The 19,812-nt window shown below is 44.2% G+C and overlaps 1 protein-coding gene across 1 annotated transcript in view; it reads right to left on the reverse strand.

Moving 5' to 3' along the window:
• rapgef2b (Rap guanine nucleotide exchange factor 2b) overlaps positions 1-11,495 on the reverse strand; it is a 146,362-nt gene extending 134,867 nt beyond the window's left edge. Inside the window, 1 exon segment of the mRNA XM_084331752.1 lies at positions 10,811-11,495. Within this exon segment, the coding sequence (XP_084187878.1) occupies positions 10,811-10,879 (69 nt within the window). The 5' untranslated portion in view covers positions 10,880-11,495.
• Between the last annotated feature and the right edge of the window lie 8,317 nt (positions 11,496-19,812).

Raw genomic sequence — 19,812 nt, forward strand, 5'->3', positions numbered from 1 at the left:
TTTTCCCAAAAGAGGGAAGTAAGAGAGAGAGAGAGAGAGGGAGAGAGAAAGAGAAACTGTCAAACATTCCAGAGAGGATCAGATTAGGTCAGGCCTTGGCAGATAATGGACATTTTCTTAAGATGGGCAGTGGCGGGTTGGAGGGTTGGAAACGTGACCAAAGCACAGGTCAAGACAATCCCTCAGGGACCAATTACACAGATAAGGTTTCAACAAGGCAGACACTCTACACCTCTGATCCAATCCGGTGCTCCAGCGCAGGAAACGGAACAACGGTATTCTTAATTGCTGATTTATAATCGGGGGGGGGGGGGGGGGGGGGGGGGGGGCAATGTTGTGCAAGAGGGGCTTCATCCCTTCCTACTTTTTTTAACAGCTGCAGGCTAATTCGATTTTTTTTGCTGCTGGCTGGCAGTAGTCTGACTGCTGCTGCCGTTTGCATTTTGACAATGGCATCCATTAACAATGACAGCTGTTCTCGTTCGTGCTGGTGTTGTAAAGAGAAGGATATGAATCAGCTCTTTCAGCCCTCGTGTCAAGCAGTCGTCCACAGCCCGAACCTGGCTGGTGGTGCTGCACACTACTGTTAGCATAAGACGTGACAAGTCAAATTAGCTTCAAAAGCACATTAGCGGACAGGTTCCTGTGACGGAGGACTCGGAAGGGCACTTTCGTAAAAATAATTGTAGATTAAATAACGTCCAGACGAGTCGATTCCCGACCATGGCGACACACTACAGAGCTAATATGACAATGATGACTACCTTATTGCACGGCGCTGCCCAGCGTAACGGAGGGGAGCTGGGCATAGTGGTCAATAGGATACCGGTTGGCCAAGTGCCACGGTCTGTGTGGAAGGTCACAGAGGCTTAACATAGTTAGTAAATACAACATGTAAATTTGTGTTGGGCTTGCAAACTCCGGCACATGAAATCAAGTTTTAAAAAGAGAACACTGTAATTATGTCATCATGACATGTCACCGTAACATTTAGAACTTGGATAAATTATTTGTTTGTTTCAGAACGAGGCTGGATGGTTTCTGTCGGCACACTCCTACAGTACACACAGAAAGTTGGATGACGTTTCCACTGGCAAACTGCCCCAAAGAGAAGTAAACTAACCGGTGCTGCCTATACTCGTATCATTTCCCATTAACATATTGAATAAATAACTATATTAATATATTAAATATAATATGATTGTATAATGATTGTTCCCCCCCATATTGTTTTGCCCCTTTCATAAATAAGAACTGAAAAGGGAGTTGAAAAAAGTTAAGTAATTACATTTCATGGAGTCTGTGCAGCCTTGTTTATTCCATGGAATGACATGGTTGTGTCCATGGGAACGGCGATGAGCGCAGCCATAAAGGTATGGTTTCCTCACGCAGAAAAGACATGATAGCACTCTAGTCCGTTTACTTTTCTGATAACTACATCACTGCGTAATTCATGAATGTTCAGACGAGCTAAACCTTTGGTTATTTGTGATGTACTCTGTACACACAGCCATTTCAAAAGGTTATCGCCACATCTTCTTTTCAAACTAATTTGGTCACGGATGTCCAGATTTGGTACAGATGTTTGGGTTATCTTCGGCAGAGCAGAGCTGTTTAGCAAGCAGAGCCTGTACGACAGTGTTCTGTCGGTGGAAATATATTTGAGTAGGGTACTAATTTTCACTACCATGGCGATACGGACGGGATGTGATTGCAGGCTTATCGAGAGCTTTGTGACTGGTGAGAGGTTGTGATGAACCTGCTGAACCCAGTCTCTAACACTTGGAGGGAGCAGAAAGGTGATGAAGCGCCTCCACCACATACTGTCTGCGATGGGTTATCAGATTGGTGCAGATTGTGAAAGTAAGCTATATCAATCTAGGCTCCTAGAAGTGTGTGTGGAAAACCCACTTTAGATTACACAGATGTAGATAGCGAGCTAGAGTACTTAAAGGGATAGTTCAGATTTTAGAACATTAAGTTGTATGAAATACTTGCCAGAGGTGTAGTCTATGCGAAAGCGATCCGCTTACTTACAGAGTGCCATAGTCCCATGCCCAGCTTGACCATGTTGGAGAGTGCATTATCGTTAGGGAACAGAATACCGGGACACTTTGGAAGCCCGGCCTTCACACTAATGCACAAGTTATGGTAACCAAAAAGAAAAAAGAGATCCTGAAGCTGGATTCTGACGATAAAATTGACAGGGATGCAGGGAAAAGCTAATTCCTACCGTGTTTGCTAGCAGTACGTCTCTATTATTATAGTTGTGTAATATAGTGCAGCTAGTTGTTGTATTGCAGCTATAAAGCTGGGATGGGAATGGGATGTTGAAATTTAGGAATAAAAAAAAATCCATTTCAAATCCATTTGAGTGTTAAGGATTATAAATGTGTATAGCTGAAAGGTGTTCTGGAATTGTAGCACTCTGGCAGTGTTTGTTGTTGTACGTCGTCAGTCGTCTTCATGAGTGGCCAAGGTTTGGGTGCCAGTACGTTTCAGCTAATGAGCTCCCTGGTTTCTGCCTGCATTCATTTCATCAATATTGAACGGTGGCTACTGCGTTTCTGTGATTTGCAAACAGGGTCATCATGCTACTCTGCCGTTGCCAATGAGGTGAATTAATTCTAAGATGTCCCAATTACGTCCAGACAACAAGCTATTTCAATCACTAGTATGCAAGCAAGGCCACCTCTTGAAGTGGGTCTGGCAGATCCAAACCCAATGTGAACAATGTTGGATTTGTACACTTCCAGACCTGTGGTTTAATGCAGGTGTGATCGAACACTAGAAGTTGCATTAAAAAAGACTAGTGTGACTGTAGCCTCTAACGAGCGTTAGGCCAGTCCACAAATTCTCAGTGCTGGGATGTCTCAGTAGATTAAGTAGGCGAGGTGTCTCCCGGCTTTCCTCTCACTCTACCATGCATGATTATTATAGAATAAAACAACATGGCTTCAAATTTATCTTAAAATATATATTTTCTAAAAGCTCAATTTAATGAAAGCATGCTATGGTACCACAGGTCGTTCCGCGAGAGCCATAGGATGGGTGATGTACACATTCCAGCAGTGGAAAGGACTGTGTACATGCAAGACGGAAGACATAATTAATGTGTTATTGTATTGTTTGGTATATCCATTTGTGGTGGGCCTGTTGGATATCGTGGTGGGCCACCACAAATAAACGTATGGGGAAACACTGACATACCCGTGTATTCGTATGGATGTATTGCCATTTGCCAAGCATTTCCTCTCAAAAGGCCACAACGAGATAAATATGGCGATAATCTCCCCAGATCATAAGTATAAGTATAAGTCTTTATTTGTCATCAGATTAACACACACGCGATGGGTGACCCACAGGAACACACACACGCACTGTTCCCATCCCGTCGTCCTTCCCCCCAAGAGCAGCCAGGAGCAGACGAGGGCTGCGGCGAGCGCCGCGCCCGGGGACCAACCCAAGTGCTCCTGTCCGTCTTTGTCAGGGACGCGACAGCGTTAGCGATCTGTTGTGCATGTTTTTCCATGGGTTTGTCTTATCGGGAGGGGAAACCCTTGCGAGCACGGGGAGAACATGCAAACTCCACACAGAAAGGCCCGGGAGATACCCCACCTGGGTAACTGGCAACACGGCAACCTGGTCCCCAAGCGGCAATCGAACCCACAACCTTCTAGCTGTGAGGCGACAGTGTTAACCACTACACCACGTGCTGCCCATCATGACGCTGTTGGTGCAATAAGACACCCAGCAAAACACAGGGGAGAAGAATCGTGTAAATAAGCTTGAGCTGTGTTGTGTGGACTTGCCCCGCGGGATCTTCAGAGAGAGACCTCTCGTACAAATTAATCAGCTCACCGTTTGATCCAAAGTCTGAGTAGTAATTGAAGAACAGGAAGGATTGTATACCAGAGTGAACCAGTACTGGGATTAAGGCTTGAGGCTAAAAGGCCATTTTCACTCCTAAGCCACTCTGGGCCTCGTTTACCACAAGACCCTTACCGAGTTACCGTTCAATCGTACGTTTAATGATGGATATGGTGGATGGATGATGGATATGGGCAGGGCTGTACGCTAAGCTTTTTCACTAGGGGCACACTTGCCCCTAAATGAGAAATTTAGGGGCAAAGAATATTTTTTAGGGGCACATTTTTAAATAACTATTTTACCATTATAGTAGGGCTGGGCGATATGGCCTCTAAATGATATTGCGATATTTTTTGGCCATATCACGATACACAATATATATCGCAATATTTTGACATTTCCTAAAGCACTTAAAATGCTTGATTTAACCCTTTGATGCATACAGTCACGCCAATATGATGATTATAATAAGTCCCTGCAACATATGTTTGCATTATTAAACCATGAAGATGCTTTAAAAAATAATTTAATGAAAATGTACTAAGAGTAGTCTACTGACACACTAATAAAAAAAATTATTTACATCTAAGACTATTTATATAAAAACTCTTGGGTGCCCTTTTTTTGCACAGTACTGTGTTTTCTATCCACTTTAGCCAAACACACACACACACACACATATATATATATATATATATATATATATACTACTGTGAGAAAATAATAATTACACACAAAGGGATAATGGCTTATAGCAGACTTAATGATTTTAGAATATTTCAGATAATGAAATTAAATGTTTATCATCAACTATCCAGTTAGTATTTATACTGTCTGTAACGTTTGGCTACTTTAAATCATTGAATGTAGAGAGAGAGCGAGAGAGAGAGAGAGGGGGCGAGAACGCACAAGAGAGCCAGCCCCCCCCCCCCGGGTTTTGTTCTAGGTTCGCGTTTTGATCGTCTAAGCTGCCGTAGGTGATGACGTCACACTCGAATGTAAACAGGAAGAGTCTAACACGGAGATGGAAAGTGGATGATATACAGAAACAAATAACTAATAAATATGAAGTTGTTTAAACTTCTGTTGTCAAGCGTTGTCACTTGTCAATATAACCCACCCCCTTTCCTCACTTTTCCACCGTCCCTGCTTCACTCGGGACCACCAGCTAACGTTAGCCTATAGCTCCGCCGTCCCTGCTTCACTCGGGACCACCAGCTAACGTTAGCCTATAGCTCCGCCGTCCCTGCTTCACTCGGGACCACCAGCTAACGTTAGCCCATTGCTCGTGTCAATTAAATTGCATGTTATTAAATGTCTGCGCTGGTCTGTCTAATGAAATTACAACCGCAACATTATGTCGCCTGTACAGCCCTGGTTGTAGGCTAATGTTAGTGTAGTGAAATGCGAATGAAGGGGTGAAATCACTATTCGCAAGCTTGCGAGTAGATATAATTTTTCATTCGCACCGGCCAAATTAGGGGGCAATTTGCGACGATCTCGTCGCAGTGTACAGGCCTGGATATGGGCATGTAGCCATAAGTATATGTCTTTATTTGTCATCAGATTAACAGTCACACACACACACATGCGATGGGCGACCCACAGGAACACACACAGACACATGCCCTGAGTCGCTGACGAAATGTTCTCTGCACCTCCCATCCCGTCGTCCTTCCCCCCAAGGGCAGCCGGGACGTCCCAGAGCGCCGCGCCCGGGGTCCAATCCAAGTGCTCCTGTCCGTCTTCATCAGGAACGCGACAGCACTAGCGACCTGTTGTGCATGTTTTTCCATTGGGTTTATCTTATCGGGAGGAAACCCTTGCGCGCATGGGGAGAACATGCAAACAGGCCCGGGAGATACCCCACCTGGGTAACTGGCAACGCGGCAACCTGGTCCCCAAGCGGGAATCGAACCCAGTAACCCACGGCCTTCTAGCTGTACCGTGTTAACCACTACACCACCGTGCCGCCGACATGTAATAAATGCAATAAATACTGCATGTTGGGACATGGCGTGGTATATTTTCTGGCCCATCAAGAAACAACCCCAGCCCGTCTTGGGTTAAGTTATGCAAGGACTTTAATGTTCGGTGACATTACCCATAATAGCCTTCTCCTGCGAAGGCCTGCAATGGAATTGGAGTCGAAGCAGTTTTTCTTTGGTTTAAAAATATCATGAGCATGTGAACATAAGGAACAGTGCATGTGTTGCAAATGTAATGACTGTAAAGCAACAGTGTACTGTCCTGTCTATCAATCACTGACAGATCAGAGACCAGGAGCGACACAAAGCAAGGTTTGCACAGAACTGTGATTTCCTGCTAAATTAGGTCCGGGGCAATATGACGGTATTATCGTACCTCGTCCATCTGCGTTATCCTACCGTGGGAGTTTCGATATGGTGAATTGCAATACAAATGGTTGCTGTGTAAATGAAATGATAAAACTATAAATATTTGAGTTTGATTTCTCACAAAAGTACGTCTAAAATGTTTGAGTTTAATGGTACTTGTGAACATTGCAGCATTGATTTGTGTTACACTTCCCATTACTCGGCAGTCCCCATCTACTGGATTAGGCGTGTGGTTTTCTATAGCCTACCTAAGGGTACTGTGCGTATGTCGTTATTGAAACAAAGTCCTTCTGAATATCGGATTAAAATTTGTTTTCCCTTATCGCCCCGGCCCTATTGAAACATGCGTTCCCTTCCCTTTGTACTACAGAGCATGGCTTCAGATAGTCTGTGGAGGCAGATCACAGAGACACAGTTAAGGCTAAGCCTTCACTGTTCAGAATGGCGTTTCCAGGTGAAATGAGCCCTCCTCCACACCGTAGCATCCCAGAAAGCTGCAGTACAGAGTAAAGCACACACTGCAGTGCTTAGTATGCAGCTCTATATTCAAATATTCTTTCTTCCTTTTACAATCACTTTCCCTCACCCCTACAGTTAAAAACCATGCATCTGCTAAATTAAACATTCCAGCTACTGTAGGCCACAATATAATTATTCTACAATGTATAATTCAAATGGCAGCCTACCTTTTTTTAAAGAAAATCTGCAGTGGCTCAACGCAGAAGAAAGCAGAAATACCCCGACTCTTGGCTTGAACTATTTTCAGACGTCTTGTTTCAGTGTTTAATGATGCTTCATAGGGCAAACTGCTGTGCGTTTGACTTCCTACAAACTTACTGGCGCATATATAAACATAGGTGGACAGGATTGGCCTCTTCCATTATTCGATTTCGATACAGAAAAGGCGCACAGGAGCACACACACAAGTAGTCCCAGTGTATTCCAGTGAAGTACAGTGCGAGGATGGCAGACGCAGACTGTAACTCTTGCTAGCCTAATATCAGGCATTCGCTACTACAGTAAGACGACCGGAACGACCTCTTGGCTCCTCCAGGTAATCAAAACATGATTTAAATTGCAATATAGCCTATATAGCCAACAATACCAAATGCATCAGTCTTGAATGCACGGTGGTGTATTCCCAGCAGTCAATACCACGCTATAACACATGCATTCTCATTTACAGACCACATATATGTGTTGAAATACGTTTTGTTAACCAGCCTCATTTTAAGAGTCACACACTGCTCTAAAGTCTAAATGACCGGATGTTGCAATTTTGTAGCGCCTCCACGATGAGAACGCACCCACTGAGTTGACGTCAGTGACATTGGTCGACCGGAGATGATAGATTTTCCTACGGCTGCGGGAGCGCCCGGCCCCGGAGAGACGGGAGGAGCCGGAGTTATGAAGACACGACGAGGGCTCTATATTATCATGAAGAAAATCAATCAATGCGGGATTGAGGGAGCAAATCTAAATGAGCCAATCAAAGACTCTCCTTGAATGCACCTCCAGGCTCCTGTCTGGGCATCATTCATTTGTGCATTTTGTACTCCAACCCCCCCCCCCCCTCCCTGAAATCAGCCCCTGTATTTAAACTGTGATGAATACGTCACTGTGACCGCTATGTGTGTAACCACTTAAGCCAGCGCTCCAGCCTCCACTTTCAATACAAGAATAACATGTGACATCACTTAAGTTCCACAGGGTTAGCAGAGCGCAGAGAGGCCAAGACGTCTGAATTTATGGACCGGACGGGAGTTTCAGGAATTTTGCTCAAAAAAATTAAAAACGTCAAAAAAAAGTATTGTTATCTGAAAGGAAAACTACAGCGTTGTTGTTTCCAGGAGGAGCTTCCCACACGTCCTCTTTCATGATGGCTGACAGTGATTTACAAGTGCTTTTTAAATAGACCTTCACACACTTCTGTTCTGACAAAAATAGGACAGAGGGGTCAAAAAGAAGAAATCATTCAGGGGGTAAAAAAAAAAAACGTTGTCGACGCTTCCTTCCTGCACAAGTTGAAAAAGCAGCCTGACGTTTTTCCTTTCCCCGCTTGTACCGGACAGGATGCTGCCGGCCTCAGAGAGACGGACAGGACAGCTGCCCTCTCATTGATGATTATTCAATCAGCACAAACTGCTTCCTTCACTGGTTTATAGTGGCCTATGTTTTTGCAGGTGAAGCTAGTTTTATAGAAAGCCTTGTTACTTATCGGGAAGATAGTCATGGGAAAATATACTAAAACGTGTACAGTTACAATTTATGATGTGGGTTATTTAGTTTAAGGCAGCCTGATTTCGACCTGTACTGTGAATTCGGAAACGTACAAAGTACATGACCTTGTACAGGTTGTACCACCATTGCATACTGTTGCAGTTTTGATCCCAATCCATGGAACAAAAACATGTTCACCATCTGAATTGTGCAATTGCAAACAGGTACATATATGTTGATTACAATGCAATAAACCAATATAATATGTTGATTACAATGCAATAAACCAGCAGCGTATAACCTTCTGGGACTTTCGTCTCCACATTTCCTCTCCCTCTCTAAATCCAGCATGTGAGGCCGCTGCCCGTCTCGCCAGCGATGTGGCTCTGTGGCAGAGGGCTCAACGGTCCCCTGTGAAGGACTGTGTTTGTGGCCTTTGCCTTTCAGCACCTGGCTAAACGATAAAAGAGATGACAAGTCTTGAACTCTGCACCTCGCTGCAGCTTCACAAGCCAGTGGCTAAACGGGACGACGAGCTTCTCTGGTGACCATGTGTCCTCCTGTCTTCCCCCAGTCCCCCCCCCCCACCCCTGTCTCAATCATTCAGATAGATAGATTCTGTCCACTGGACATTTCTTTCCAAATCCAGCTACACCCCGATGCAGAACAGGGAAATCGCAAGGGGGGGGGGAAACAGTGTCTGGACTGATTAAATGATCTTGCCTGACATCATGTGACAACCTGTTCTAAAGCTCAAGATGGTCAGATACACAGTGGTCCATCCCGCCAGATCCATGCAACACGTTAGCTACTCCTCCCGGGGGAGAGAGCACCGTCCGTCCAGGCGTCCATCAGGATCAATTATGTTAGCCAGAATCACTGGCTCCATAATGTGAATGTTTTGAAAAAGAGCGACTATTCAGAAACAGAATTGAGGAGGAGGAGGAGGGGTGCAGTTAGATGGGGGAGGCTGGATATATGATTTGCAAACAACTGTCCCCGTCATTCCAACGATGCAACTTTGCTGCTGTAATCTGTATCAATAAAGGAATTTGGCATTTTATCAAATGTAGAGCGGACCAGATGTACATAGTGGCCTGAGGGAATAACATCATTGTATCCCTGTGGTCCCTCCCACAATGAAAAGCAGCAACCCAGTGGTGCAGAAAAAAAATCCAAACGGGAAAGACTGGACATTGAGACCATTGCACTATTGGATGGCAAATTACTTCAACCCAGACACAAAAATACCTGATCATTCCATTTCGCTTTGCTGCAAGGGAGAAAGGTTGTGTTTACATCCTGAAGCGGCATGGGTTCATAATATAAGCACCAGACAACTGTGGAATGTGTCAAATATAAAACAGCAGAACAGATTGGACAACAATGTGTGTATGACTTCACTGCACCAGCCTAAACACCCAATGTAAACACTCAATTAAAATGTAAGGTGTCACTGCACAAGGCTGTGTGCACTCACCACAAGCAGCCTGTTCTAGGTGGCAGGACATCGATTGTCCACTGTTGCACCACACATACCTTTAATAGCATCTCTTTGCGGGCATTAGGCATGGGTCAGATTAAACAAAGACTGCCTATACGTCAGTTTAAAAAGCAACTGATAACTGCCCTGGTATGCAGTACTGTGCATGCTCTGCAGCAGGACCACCTCACCGGCCATAACATTTGCATGGACATACAACAACTGGGATATTGAAACTTCCTGATGAATTGAAAATGGGGGACCCTGATGTAAACAACACGAAAGTCTTTCTCTGGTCTGCATCCCCTTAACAATTGTATGTATTGAGCTGTACTGTACTGTACCCATTCTGCAATCTGTTAATAAAGTTTTCAATCAATCACCTAGTGGGCCTACAGTGACAGAAACTGTGCTCCTATATAATGACAACGTTGACAGAACAGACTGAGGTTCATCAGGGGAAACAATGCACTGAAGGGACCACAATTATCTCCCCGTGAAATCACTTTCAGTTTGGACGCTGACCAGTTGAAAGTAGGCCTATGGGCTAGAAGCGTTACTGTGGCTTGACCTGCCAAAGGAGGGGGGAAGGTCTGCTTTTTGTGATGGCCTGTGTTTCCAACACAAGTGGCCGAGTTAGGCTCCCACTATGGCTGTGGTGCTGTTCTGTTAAGTAGCTCTGATCATCTCCCCTGATACAGCTTAGTTAGGGGGATGGAGCCATAACACTAACAAGCTGGCAGTGGCAGCAGTAGTTCACAAATAACGTTACAATGTTGCAAAGGACTAACAAGATCAGAAAGGGACCAGACACGACCCTGACAAGAGTCTGAAATAACAATACCGAGCAAAAAAAGGAATAAACATAATTTATTCTGACCTGTTGCGTCCTTTCAGCCGGATTCATCATCACAGCCTGCCGAAAGCTGTTATCCACATAAGACGCCATTGTTTTGGAAGATAGGTTGGGCTTCTATAAGAAATGAAATTCCTTATCCTACCGACTTGTTTGAAAACATTCGCGGCGGCTAAATGTTTACAGAACAAGGATCCGCAGCGTTGTCGTCCCTGTTTAGAATACACTCCCGGTGATTGTGGCTGATAATGAGTCCCGGGGCCACAGCAGGCCACAGCGTGAGGCGGACGGTCTCCTCGGGGTTTCTTGATGTCCCCAAGCCGCGTCCAGAAGGCTTCGGTCCCACCAGGAGAAAACTTCTCTTTAAGGCGCGGCTCCGAGTCCACACAGCAGGACAAGTGAAGCAGAGGATGTCTGTCTGGCGGCACAACTGTGTTCTGATCAAATCACCATCCCTTCATTATTCATATTCATAAGCCATTCCTTGGATCTTCGGCATTCTGCTATCGACGCGGAAGGAAATTCCATGTAGGAATCCACACAAAACGAGTCCGAAAAGTGGTCTAGGCTATCTTGTTACCCTGACGACAATAAGGGGGTGTCCATTGTGGAAGGTTAGGTGGGCCTAGGTGTGCGGCGCGCTAAGAAAAATCCTTATGAAAGCATTTTGATGGTTTTATTTAAATGTAACGATGGGTCCGCCGCCGCTGTTGTCTGTTGTATGCCACCATGGTGACTGACACTAAGGGAAGGCGGCTCGTGGGCGAGTCCATTTACAAAAATGGAGCCGGAGGACAATGCGATGCGGAAAAGCGATATTTTGTCGCCACCCGGTGGTAGAACGGGGCACTGACACGGGTTGACCACCGCAACACTTCCGGTATTTGGGGCTCATGGGAGAGAGCGGCGGGGACAAGTTACAACCACTTACGTCGAGGCTCTAATCAACATTAATTTTATCCCCCCGCGCGCCACGCCCCCTCAAGAGCTCCATGTAACGCGGAAGTGCAGTTACTCTGGAAATGAGATCATTCTGGTTTTAACGGACATTAGGCTAAGTGCCACACGTTACCACTCATCGATGTTTGAATGTGGAGACATTGGCACAGCTGTCTATTTGTGGGACGTTGATGTGTATTTTAAGTTATGTTATTTTTGCCTGTTGTGAACTTGTGTGTAATTGTATAGTTGTGTATGTTTTATTTGTTTTATCTGGACCACGAGTGTATTAAAGTTTGATTTATTGATTGATTGATTGATAGGTATTTAATTGATTAAGTGAATATGCATAATAGTCTGTCTTACTCTGCTCTGATATTTTGCTTTCCCTTTTCGCTCTGCACACCACTATTAAACAGAATCATGTCAGTAGCCTAATAATGCACATGCATTTTCTAAATTTTACTGAGCTGTGAATGGGCCTGGTCTACAAGATATACTACACGACCAAGGTACCCATGTACATGTCAAAATACTTCCCAAAGGTCAGTGAATACCACAATCACAACACCAGAGGGAGCTCCACAAATCATGTTAAACCCAGATTCGGCTCAAACAAGGGACGTACACGTTTAGCAATTATGCCACATCAATGTGGAACGCCCTACCCAAAGCTGTAAAGGAATCTGAATCACTACCCACTTTCAAAAACACTCTCAAAGAACACCTACGGGAGACTGCAATTCAAAACTGGCCCCTACAAATGTCCCAACCCAATGTACAGTAAATGACCAAGTATGCTTGTCAATATTCCAATGTACAGTTTTGCTTGTACAGTTGTACAGTGTTCCCTCCCCACCCGTCCACTCTGCCTGGGGGACTGGTCTCTTTTAGGGCAAAGGTTGCCTGTGTGAGGATGCCAGAACGGAGGCTCATGTTGGTAATTATCAATCATTTGATGCTAGTATTGATATTCAAAACAAAAACTCAAAACAAATTGCACCAAAACCATACTTCAATATGCCTACATCCTAAACCCAAACCATACTTCTATAGGCCTAGATCTTTACCCAAAACCATTCTTCAATAGACCTACATCTTAAACCCAAACTATACTTCAATAGACCTACATATTTAACCAAAACCAAAAAGAGTAGAATTATTTAATTGTATTACATACTGTACAAACATTTTGCCTGAGCGGAGCTTTCAAATATACTAGGACAGTAGAAAAATATACAAGAACAAATAGCAACAGAAAATAGCAATACAAGTAAGAATAGTACCAAAAAAAAGAGATTCACAGCAATTTGATAATTTGAGTATTGTTTGATTTCATGAATAGCAATAGACTTTATGGGTGTTTACTATGTTAGGATAAACTCAATAGTATAGATAGGTTACATCAGGTAGCCTACTACAAGTGACTGACATTGGTTAAAATAATTGCAAACAACATCCATTTAATATAGACCAAAACATTATGAGGCAATTATTTCAGGAGGCATTGTTCAATTCACCACCCTAACTGCTCCTGATGAGCAGGTTGGCTTTTTGCATGATGGCCCCCGCTGTCGGTGTGTGTGAGCAAATGGGCATAAGTTGTAAAGCGTTTTGGATAAAAGTCCATTTGTAGTCAAAGACATTGTAGATCAGGGCCTGTTTTCATGCTGGGGTCCCTTTTTTCTCTGGTAATTCATGCTTTTGCTATGTATGTTGCATGCTGTTTTCATGCAAACAGCATGCATACCTATATATGACCAGTGATTCTGAGTAACTTGCATATTGCTACAGGATACAAATATACAGCTTCAAGTACCTGGGGGTCCACATCTCAGAGGACTTGACATGGTCAACACACATAGACACAGTAGTAAAGAAAGCGAAGCAGCGCCTCTACCACCTGAGACAGTTAAGGAAGTTCAGAGTATCGGGGAAGATACTCCAGTCCTTCTACTCAGGAGCTGTAGAGAGCATCTTGACCGGAAACATCACTGCCTGGTATGGGAACAGCACGGCACAGGACAAGAAGGCCCTACAGAGAGTGGTGCGCTCAGCCGAGCGTACCACGGGTATTGCGCTACCTCCCCTGCAGGCTCTATACAACAAGAGGTGCAAATCCAGAGCCTGCAGGATAATGAAAGACCCCCACCACCCCAATAACAGCCTGTTCCAGCTGCTGAGGTCAGGCAGACGCCTGCGAACCCCAGCTACTAGGACGGAGAGGCTTAGGCTAAGCTTCTTCCCCCAGGCCATCAGAGCCTTGAACAATGAACATTGAGAGACACAGAAACTGAACTATCCACACACAAGCACACACAAGCACATACACGACACGCACGCTGAGCACGCTCACACACTAGCAGCCACTTTAACACTCATGCCGCACACACGCACACTTATGGCCAGAGGAAAGGCCACTTTAAAGTAGTATAACATCAGGAACAGTGTATTGCACTACTAAAGCTACCTAGCATGTCCTATATGCTCTGTAAATACTAATGTACAGATACCGAGATGGCACACCATGTACCTGTTTATTGCACTGTTTATTGGATTCTATTAATATGTTGTACCACTGTATTTTTATTGGATTCTATTATATGTTGTACCACTGTATTGCACATCGTCGCGGGCAAGACCAGCCGCATTTCATTGTATACCTGTATGCCGTGACAATTAAAACTCTTGAATCTTGAATCTTGAATCTTGAATCTATACTAAACTTGACATATATGCCTCAGTTTAGAAATATATTTGTTTAATTTCTGTCAATATCCAGGCACAGCCCATGGTCCACCATCCATGTTATGTTATGGCCTATGGAGAGTTTGGGCTGCCCCAAGGTCTTAACACATTCGGGGCCAACCACGTATTATACGTGTTTCGGATCCAACGCTTGACGGCCAACCACGTATATATACGTGGTAAGGTTGTTTTGGCTTTTATTCCATTGTAATATCCTACTCAATGTCACAGAGCGGCACTGCAGATTTACCCTACTCTTGGAATTCGGAAAAGTGCATTGCCGGCCAGATCCTCGTAGGGGCGCTGTCTCGATAATGCAGTGTTCCCTGTTACAGACCGGTGTTTTTCTTTTTTTTAGTATGAATGGGCTTTCTGTTAGCCTAAAGCTATGTGTGTAGCCGATGGCCTGGAATAGTTTTTGGGATGCTGAATTCAGTATGCAGTAAAGGAATATATCATCAGCCAATGGACATATGGATCCACCAGATGGCGATCGATAACTGGGAAATCCTTTTTGCAGTCCAACCGGCCACAGGTAAGAGCTTTTTCACGTAAATTACATGCTGATCAGGCCTTGTTATCATACCCAACCAGCAAATAAGGCTACTGAGGCTAATGCCGTTATTGGTGAATCAATAATCAGAAACGACGTCCCCCGCCCCCCCCCCCCCCTTTCATGCATTCATGGTGGACCATGATACAGACAATATGCATTTTGAGTTTTAGCTCTAGTTTGTCTATAGCCGAAACGGCATTCGATTTAACGTTATTAGCTTAGCGCCTTGTAACTCGCGTTCCAGGAAATACCCCAGAACATTCTGCTATAACGTTCATATTCATAAAATGGGAACGTATTGATGAAAAAATTATTTATTTAAGGAATATTGAAGGGACGGTTTATAGTGTCAATTGACAATGAGAATGGACAGATGGCAATAATATAAAGTATAGATTTAGCTCTACAAACAGCCTCACGCACAATGAAAGTTTGTTTTGATATGCTGGCCGTATAGAGTGGGATTAGACGGATCCCAATGGCCCCGAATGAGAAGAAAGATGTCCATGTCAAATGCCAAAATAAATACATAACTTCGACTCAGAATGATCTGTTGTATTCAAATCTGCACAGCAGTAGCTTGTTTATTCTTCAGAAGTACCACTATGATATTTAGACTATGGGTAAAATTAATGGAAGTGAAGGAGGAGCCTGACAGCCGAGAGGAGTGATGGCGTTTACAGCAGACGATAGGGACAGCAGTGGCCCCTAGCTTACTTGTAGACGCACTTACAGGTGAATGATGCATGTTGACAGACACTGAAGTGAAATATCTGTTTAAGATTTAATTTAGAGAGAAACTTGAGTTAATGTGATTATCGTTCATCTAGAGATGACAGAATTGTGTGCTCCAATATTGTAATTTATTCATAATATGATACTACAATATTGATATTGATTGATGCTGATACTACAATATTGATATTGACACACACCCAGGCCTGATCAGCCTGTGGTGGGCCAACCTCGGCAGAGGGTGTATTGTGATAAATGGCCGAAACACCCAATGAGGTTGGGAACACAACTGAAGATGTGTCATACTGGCAGTCTGGCACCATGTGATTATTGTCAAATTCCACCCCACCCAAGAGGATATCTGCAACCTCATTCAATTGTTGTGCTGAATATTTAGGGATCTTTAACAACTAGTCCTATTAAGAATCCATCACCAAACTCTAACATGAAGGGAAGAGAAAGACAAAAGTATGTACATTTATACCATGGTCTGGGTGAATACTCTTTTCTGAATGGCTGGCAGGTGTGAGTTAAAATCGCTAAATGCACATAGTAGTTTGGCTCAAGTTGAATCACTGTAACTGCCCCCCGGCTTGGTCTTGAAATAAAGATGCGGTTATGTTTCGTACAGATGCTTTTATTTATTTTCTCTTTTTTCTCTTGCATTTCAGCTTAGCAGTACTGTAGCTTTTCTTTGGTACTTTGTACAGGTAGTGACGGTTGCCTCATTTGGTCCGTTTGTACCTCGTTTGCACCTCGTTTGCACCTCGTTTGCACCGTGAAAACTGCATAGGACAGTCAAACACAAACATACAATTAGTTACATATTTCACATTTCAATATTGTTCACATGTCGTTCATTATTATACCAAAGTGTTCAAACAAACAATTGTATTAAAGATATTTAAAGGGTGAACTCGTCTTCCATAGCAAAGGCACTCAGGGAAAAACAATGATATATAATAACGTTACTTGTCCGGCAGCAGGTGCCTTTGATTAGAATCTGCTTCGTGAGTGCACCACTTTATATGTTTATAAATGTTTGGCGGTTACACACATAAATATACAACAACATATCTTCAACAACAGTAATAATAATAATACATTTGAGTGTTCGACATACCTTATTCCGCTTTACCAAGGGTAGTTAAGAAAACTGGAGTAAGGTCCTTCCATCATACAATTCGCTGCCTGCTCCGTCGTTATCTGAGTTACTTCCGCCTTGGTCACACAGAAAGCTGTGACCTTTATACTAAAGAAAGACGAGCTCTGCCCCCATGTGGACACTAAATGAAAGTGCACAAGTGGCTCCGAAATATTATTTTCTTAGATAGATAAATAGAGGGCTCAGTATTCTGAGCCTATACAGAGAAATTGATCATCTAGACCAACGCAAATCAAAGCTTACTGACAGTAAAGATGATAGGCATCTTTACCCTTGGCGGTCAGTTACACTCCCACCAAATCCTGCTATGACGGATAAGCACAAAAACAATTAATTTAGTCATACAGGATTTCCTTTTAGATTTCACATAGCATCAAAATAATATTTTTCAAGCATTTCTATACTAATTACTCTCGAGGAGGAGTACCAATTTCTGGATCGGTCGCTCGAGGACTGAAGGTCTGGTAGAGTGATCTTTTCGCTCCCCAGTCTGTATTTTTACTCGACGTACTAGACCGTCGCTCTCTGGAGTGGCTTCGACGACCCGACATAGTTGCCACTGGCTTCTTGGCAGGTTACTGTCCTTGAGGATGACTATGTCGTTCACCTTGAGGTTACGCCGTGGTACGTGCCACTTCTGGCGTGTAGAAATGTTCAGGAGGTATTCCTTCTTCCAGCGGCTCCAGAATTGTTCGATTAGGTCTCTGCGCCATCTCTTGGTTGCATACATGTCCTCTTTAACAAATCTCCCAGGGGGTGGAAGAGCGATTTTAGACTTCATCATGACGAGATGGTTTGGTGTTAAGGGTTCTAGCGCCATAGGATCGTTGATACCATCTACTGTCAGTGGTCGGCTGTTTACAATAGCTGTAGCTTCATAGAAGAGTGTTCTAAGAGAGGCGTCATCAAGTCTGCCTGGACACAGAGCGATAGTGGCGTTCAGCACATTTCTTACTGTCCGGATTTGACGTTCCCAGACACCACCTGCATGGCTGGCGGATGGAGCGTTGAAGACAAATTCACACTGTTTCTCTGCTAGAAAGATCTCCAGTAAACTGGCGTCACATTGTTTGAGTGCTTCTTTAAACTGGTTTCTAGCTCCCACGAAGTTAGTACCGTGGTCGCAATGAAGTTGCCGAACAGCTCCTCTGAGGCTGATGAAGCATCTCAAGGCGTTAATGAATGAGTCTGTTGATAAGTCTTCAAGCATCTCGATGTGGACAGCTCGTGAAGCTAGGCAAGTTAGTATCAGGCCATACCTTTTGTACTCCTTTCGAGCCTTTTTAATCAGAAAGGGGCCGAAGCAGTCCATGCCACTGTATGAGAAAGGCGGTGAGTCTTCCACACGCTCTTTAGGGAGTTCAGCCATTTGCTGCTCTTGAGTAGGTCGTCGGAGTTTCCTGCATCGTACACAGTTGTGAATCAGCTTGGCTACTAATTTGCTCCCACCAATGACCCAGAATCCATTTGCTCTCAGTTCCATTTGGGTTTGACTTCGGCCTTGGTGACAAACTTGAGCGTGGTGATGAGCCGTAATTAGCTTGGTGATAGGGCTGTCTTTTGGCAAAATGATGGGATGTTTCATTTCTTGACTGAGGGATGAGCGTCTCAATCTTCCACCCACACAGAGAAGTTCTTGATGCAGAATTGGATCAAGGGAATGGAGAGCACTTGAACTTGGGAGAGCATCTCCTTCCTGGCATCTCTTAATTTCCTGAGAGAAGGCTTGCTGCTGGACAAGCTTGATCACTATTTTGGCAGCTCTTTCTCGTTCTTCGACTGTCACCAGTTCGGTGTTGTGTACTTTTCCCGATCCCAGCCTCTTGATTCTTGCGACTACTTTCAGGATCTTTGACCATGAAGAGATCTGATTTAGGCGACTTAGAATGTCTGTACAACTGTTAACTTTGGTTGTGAAAGCTTGGACAGCCTTAACCTCAGGATCGCCTACGAGTAAGTCTGCGAAGGGATTCAGTTTGGGATGTACTTCTTGCTCCCAGAGAAATGTAGGACCTGACATCCAGTTTGTTGAAGGAATGTGAGATGCCTGAAGGCCTCTGGAGGCATGATCTGCCGGGTTCTCTGCTGTTTCGATATAGTGCCATTTACTTGGGTCAGTGTTTTCTCTTATCAGTTGGACTCTGTTCGCGACGAACACATGGAACCTTCTTGCCTCATTATTGATGTAGCCCAGAACTACTTGTGAATCTGTCCAGAAGAATTCTTCATCGATCTTCATCTGCAGTTCTCTTTTCAGCAACACACTTAATTTGGTTGCGACCACTGCCGCTAAGAGCTCTAGTCGTGGGATGCTTGAGACCTTGGTGGGTGCTACTCTTGCTTTGGCCATCACAAGACTGGAGTGTACTGTATTTTTGTCATTTTTGTACCTGAGGTAGGAACAAGCGCCATACCCCATGCTGCTGGCATCGGCAAAGTGATGCAGTTCCGTCTTGATGATGTTGCCGAAGTCATGTGGGTGATAGCATCTAGGGATTGTGAATTCCTTTAAGTTATGTAGCCCGATCTTCCATTCCTCCCACCGTGGCTTTAAGTCATCTGGCAGTGGATCGTCCCATCTTATGCCTCTGCGGCATAGTTCTTGGAGTATGCGTTTCCCGCTTAGGGTGAATGGGGCAACAAACCCGAGTGGGTCATAAAGAGAGGCGACGATGGAGAGGATTCCTCGACGGGTTGAAGGCTGGTCTTTCATGTTGACATTGAAGCTGAAGGTGTCGTTGTCTATAGACCACTGAAGGCCAAGTGCATGCTCAGTTGGGGTCGCTTCCAGCTTAAGTTCGAGAGGGTCAGTGATTGTTGCTCTTTCTGAGGGTTTCACACAGTTGAGGACGTCTTTGTGGTTAGAGTTGAATTTGTGGAGGC

Source organism: Notolepis coatsorum (genome assembly GCF_963971535.1).
Source record: "Notolepis coatsorum genome assembly, chromosome: 16".
Lineage (NCBI taxonomy): Eukaryota > Metazoa > Chordata > Actinopteri > Aulopiformes > Paralepididae > Notolepis > Notolepis coatsorum.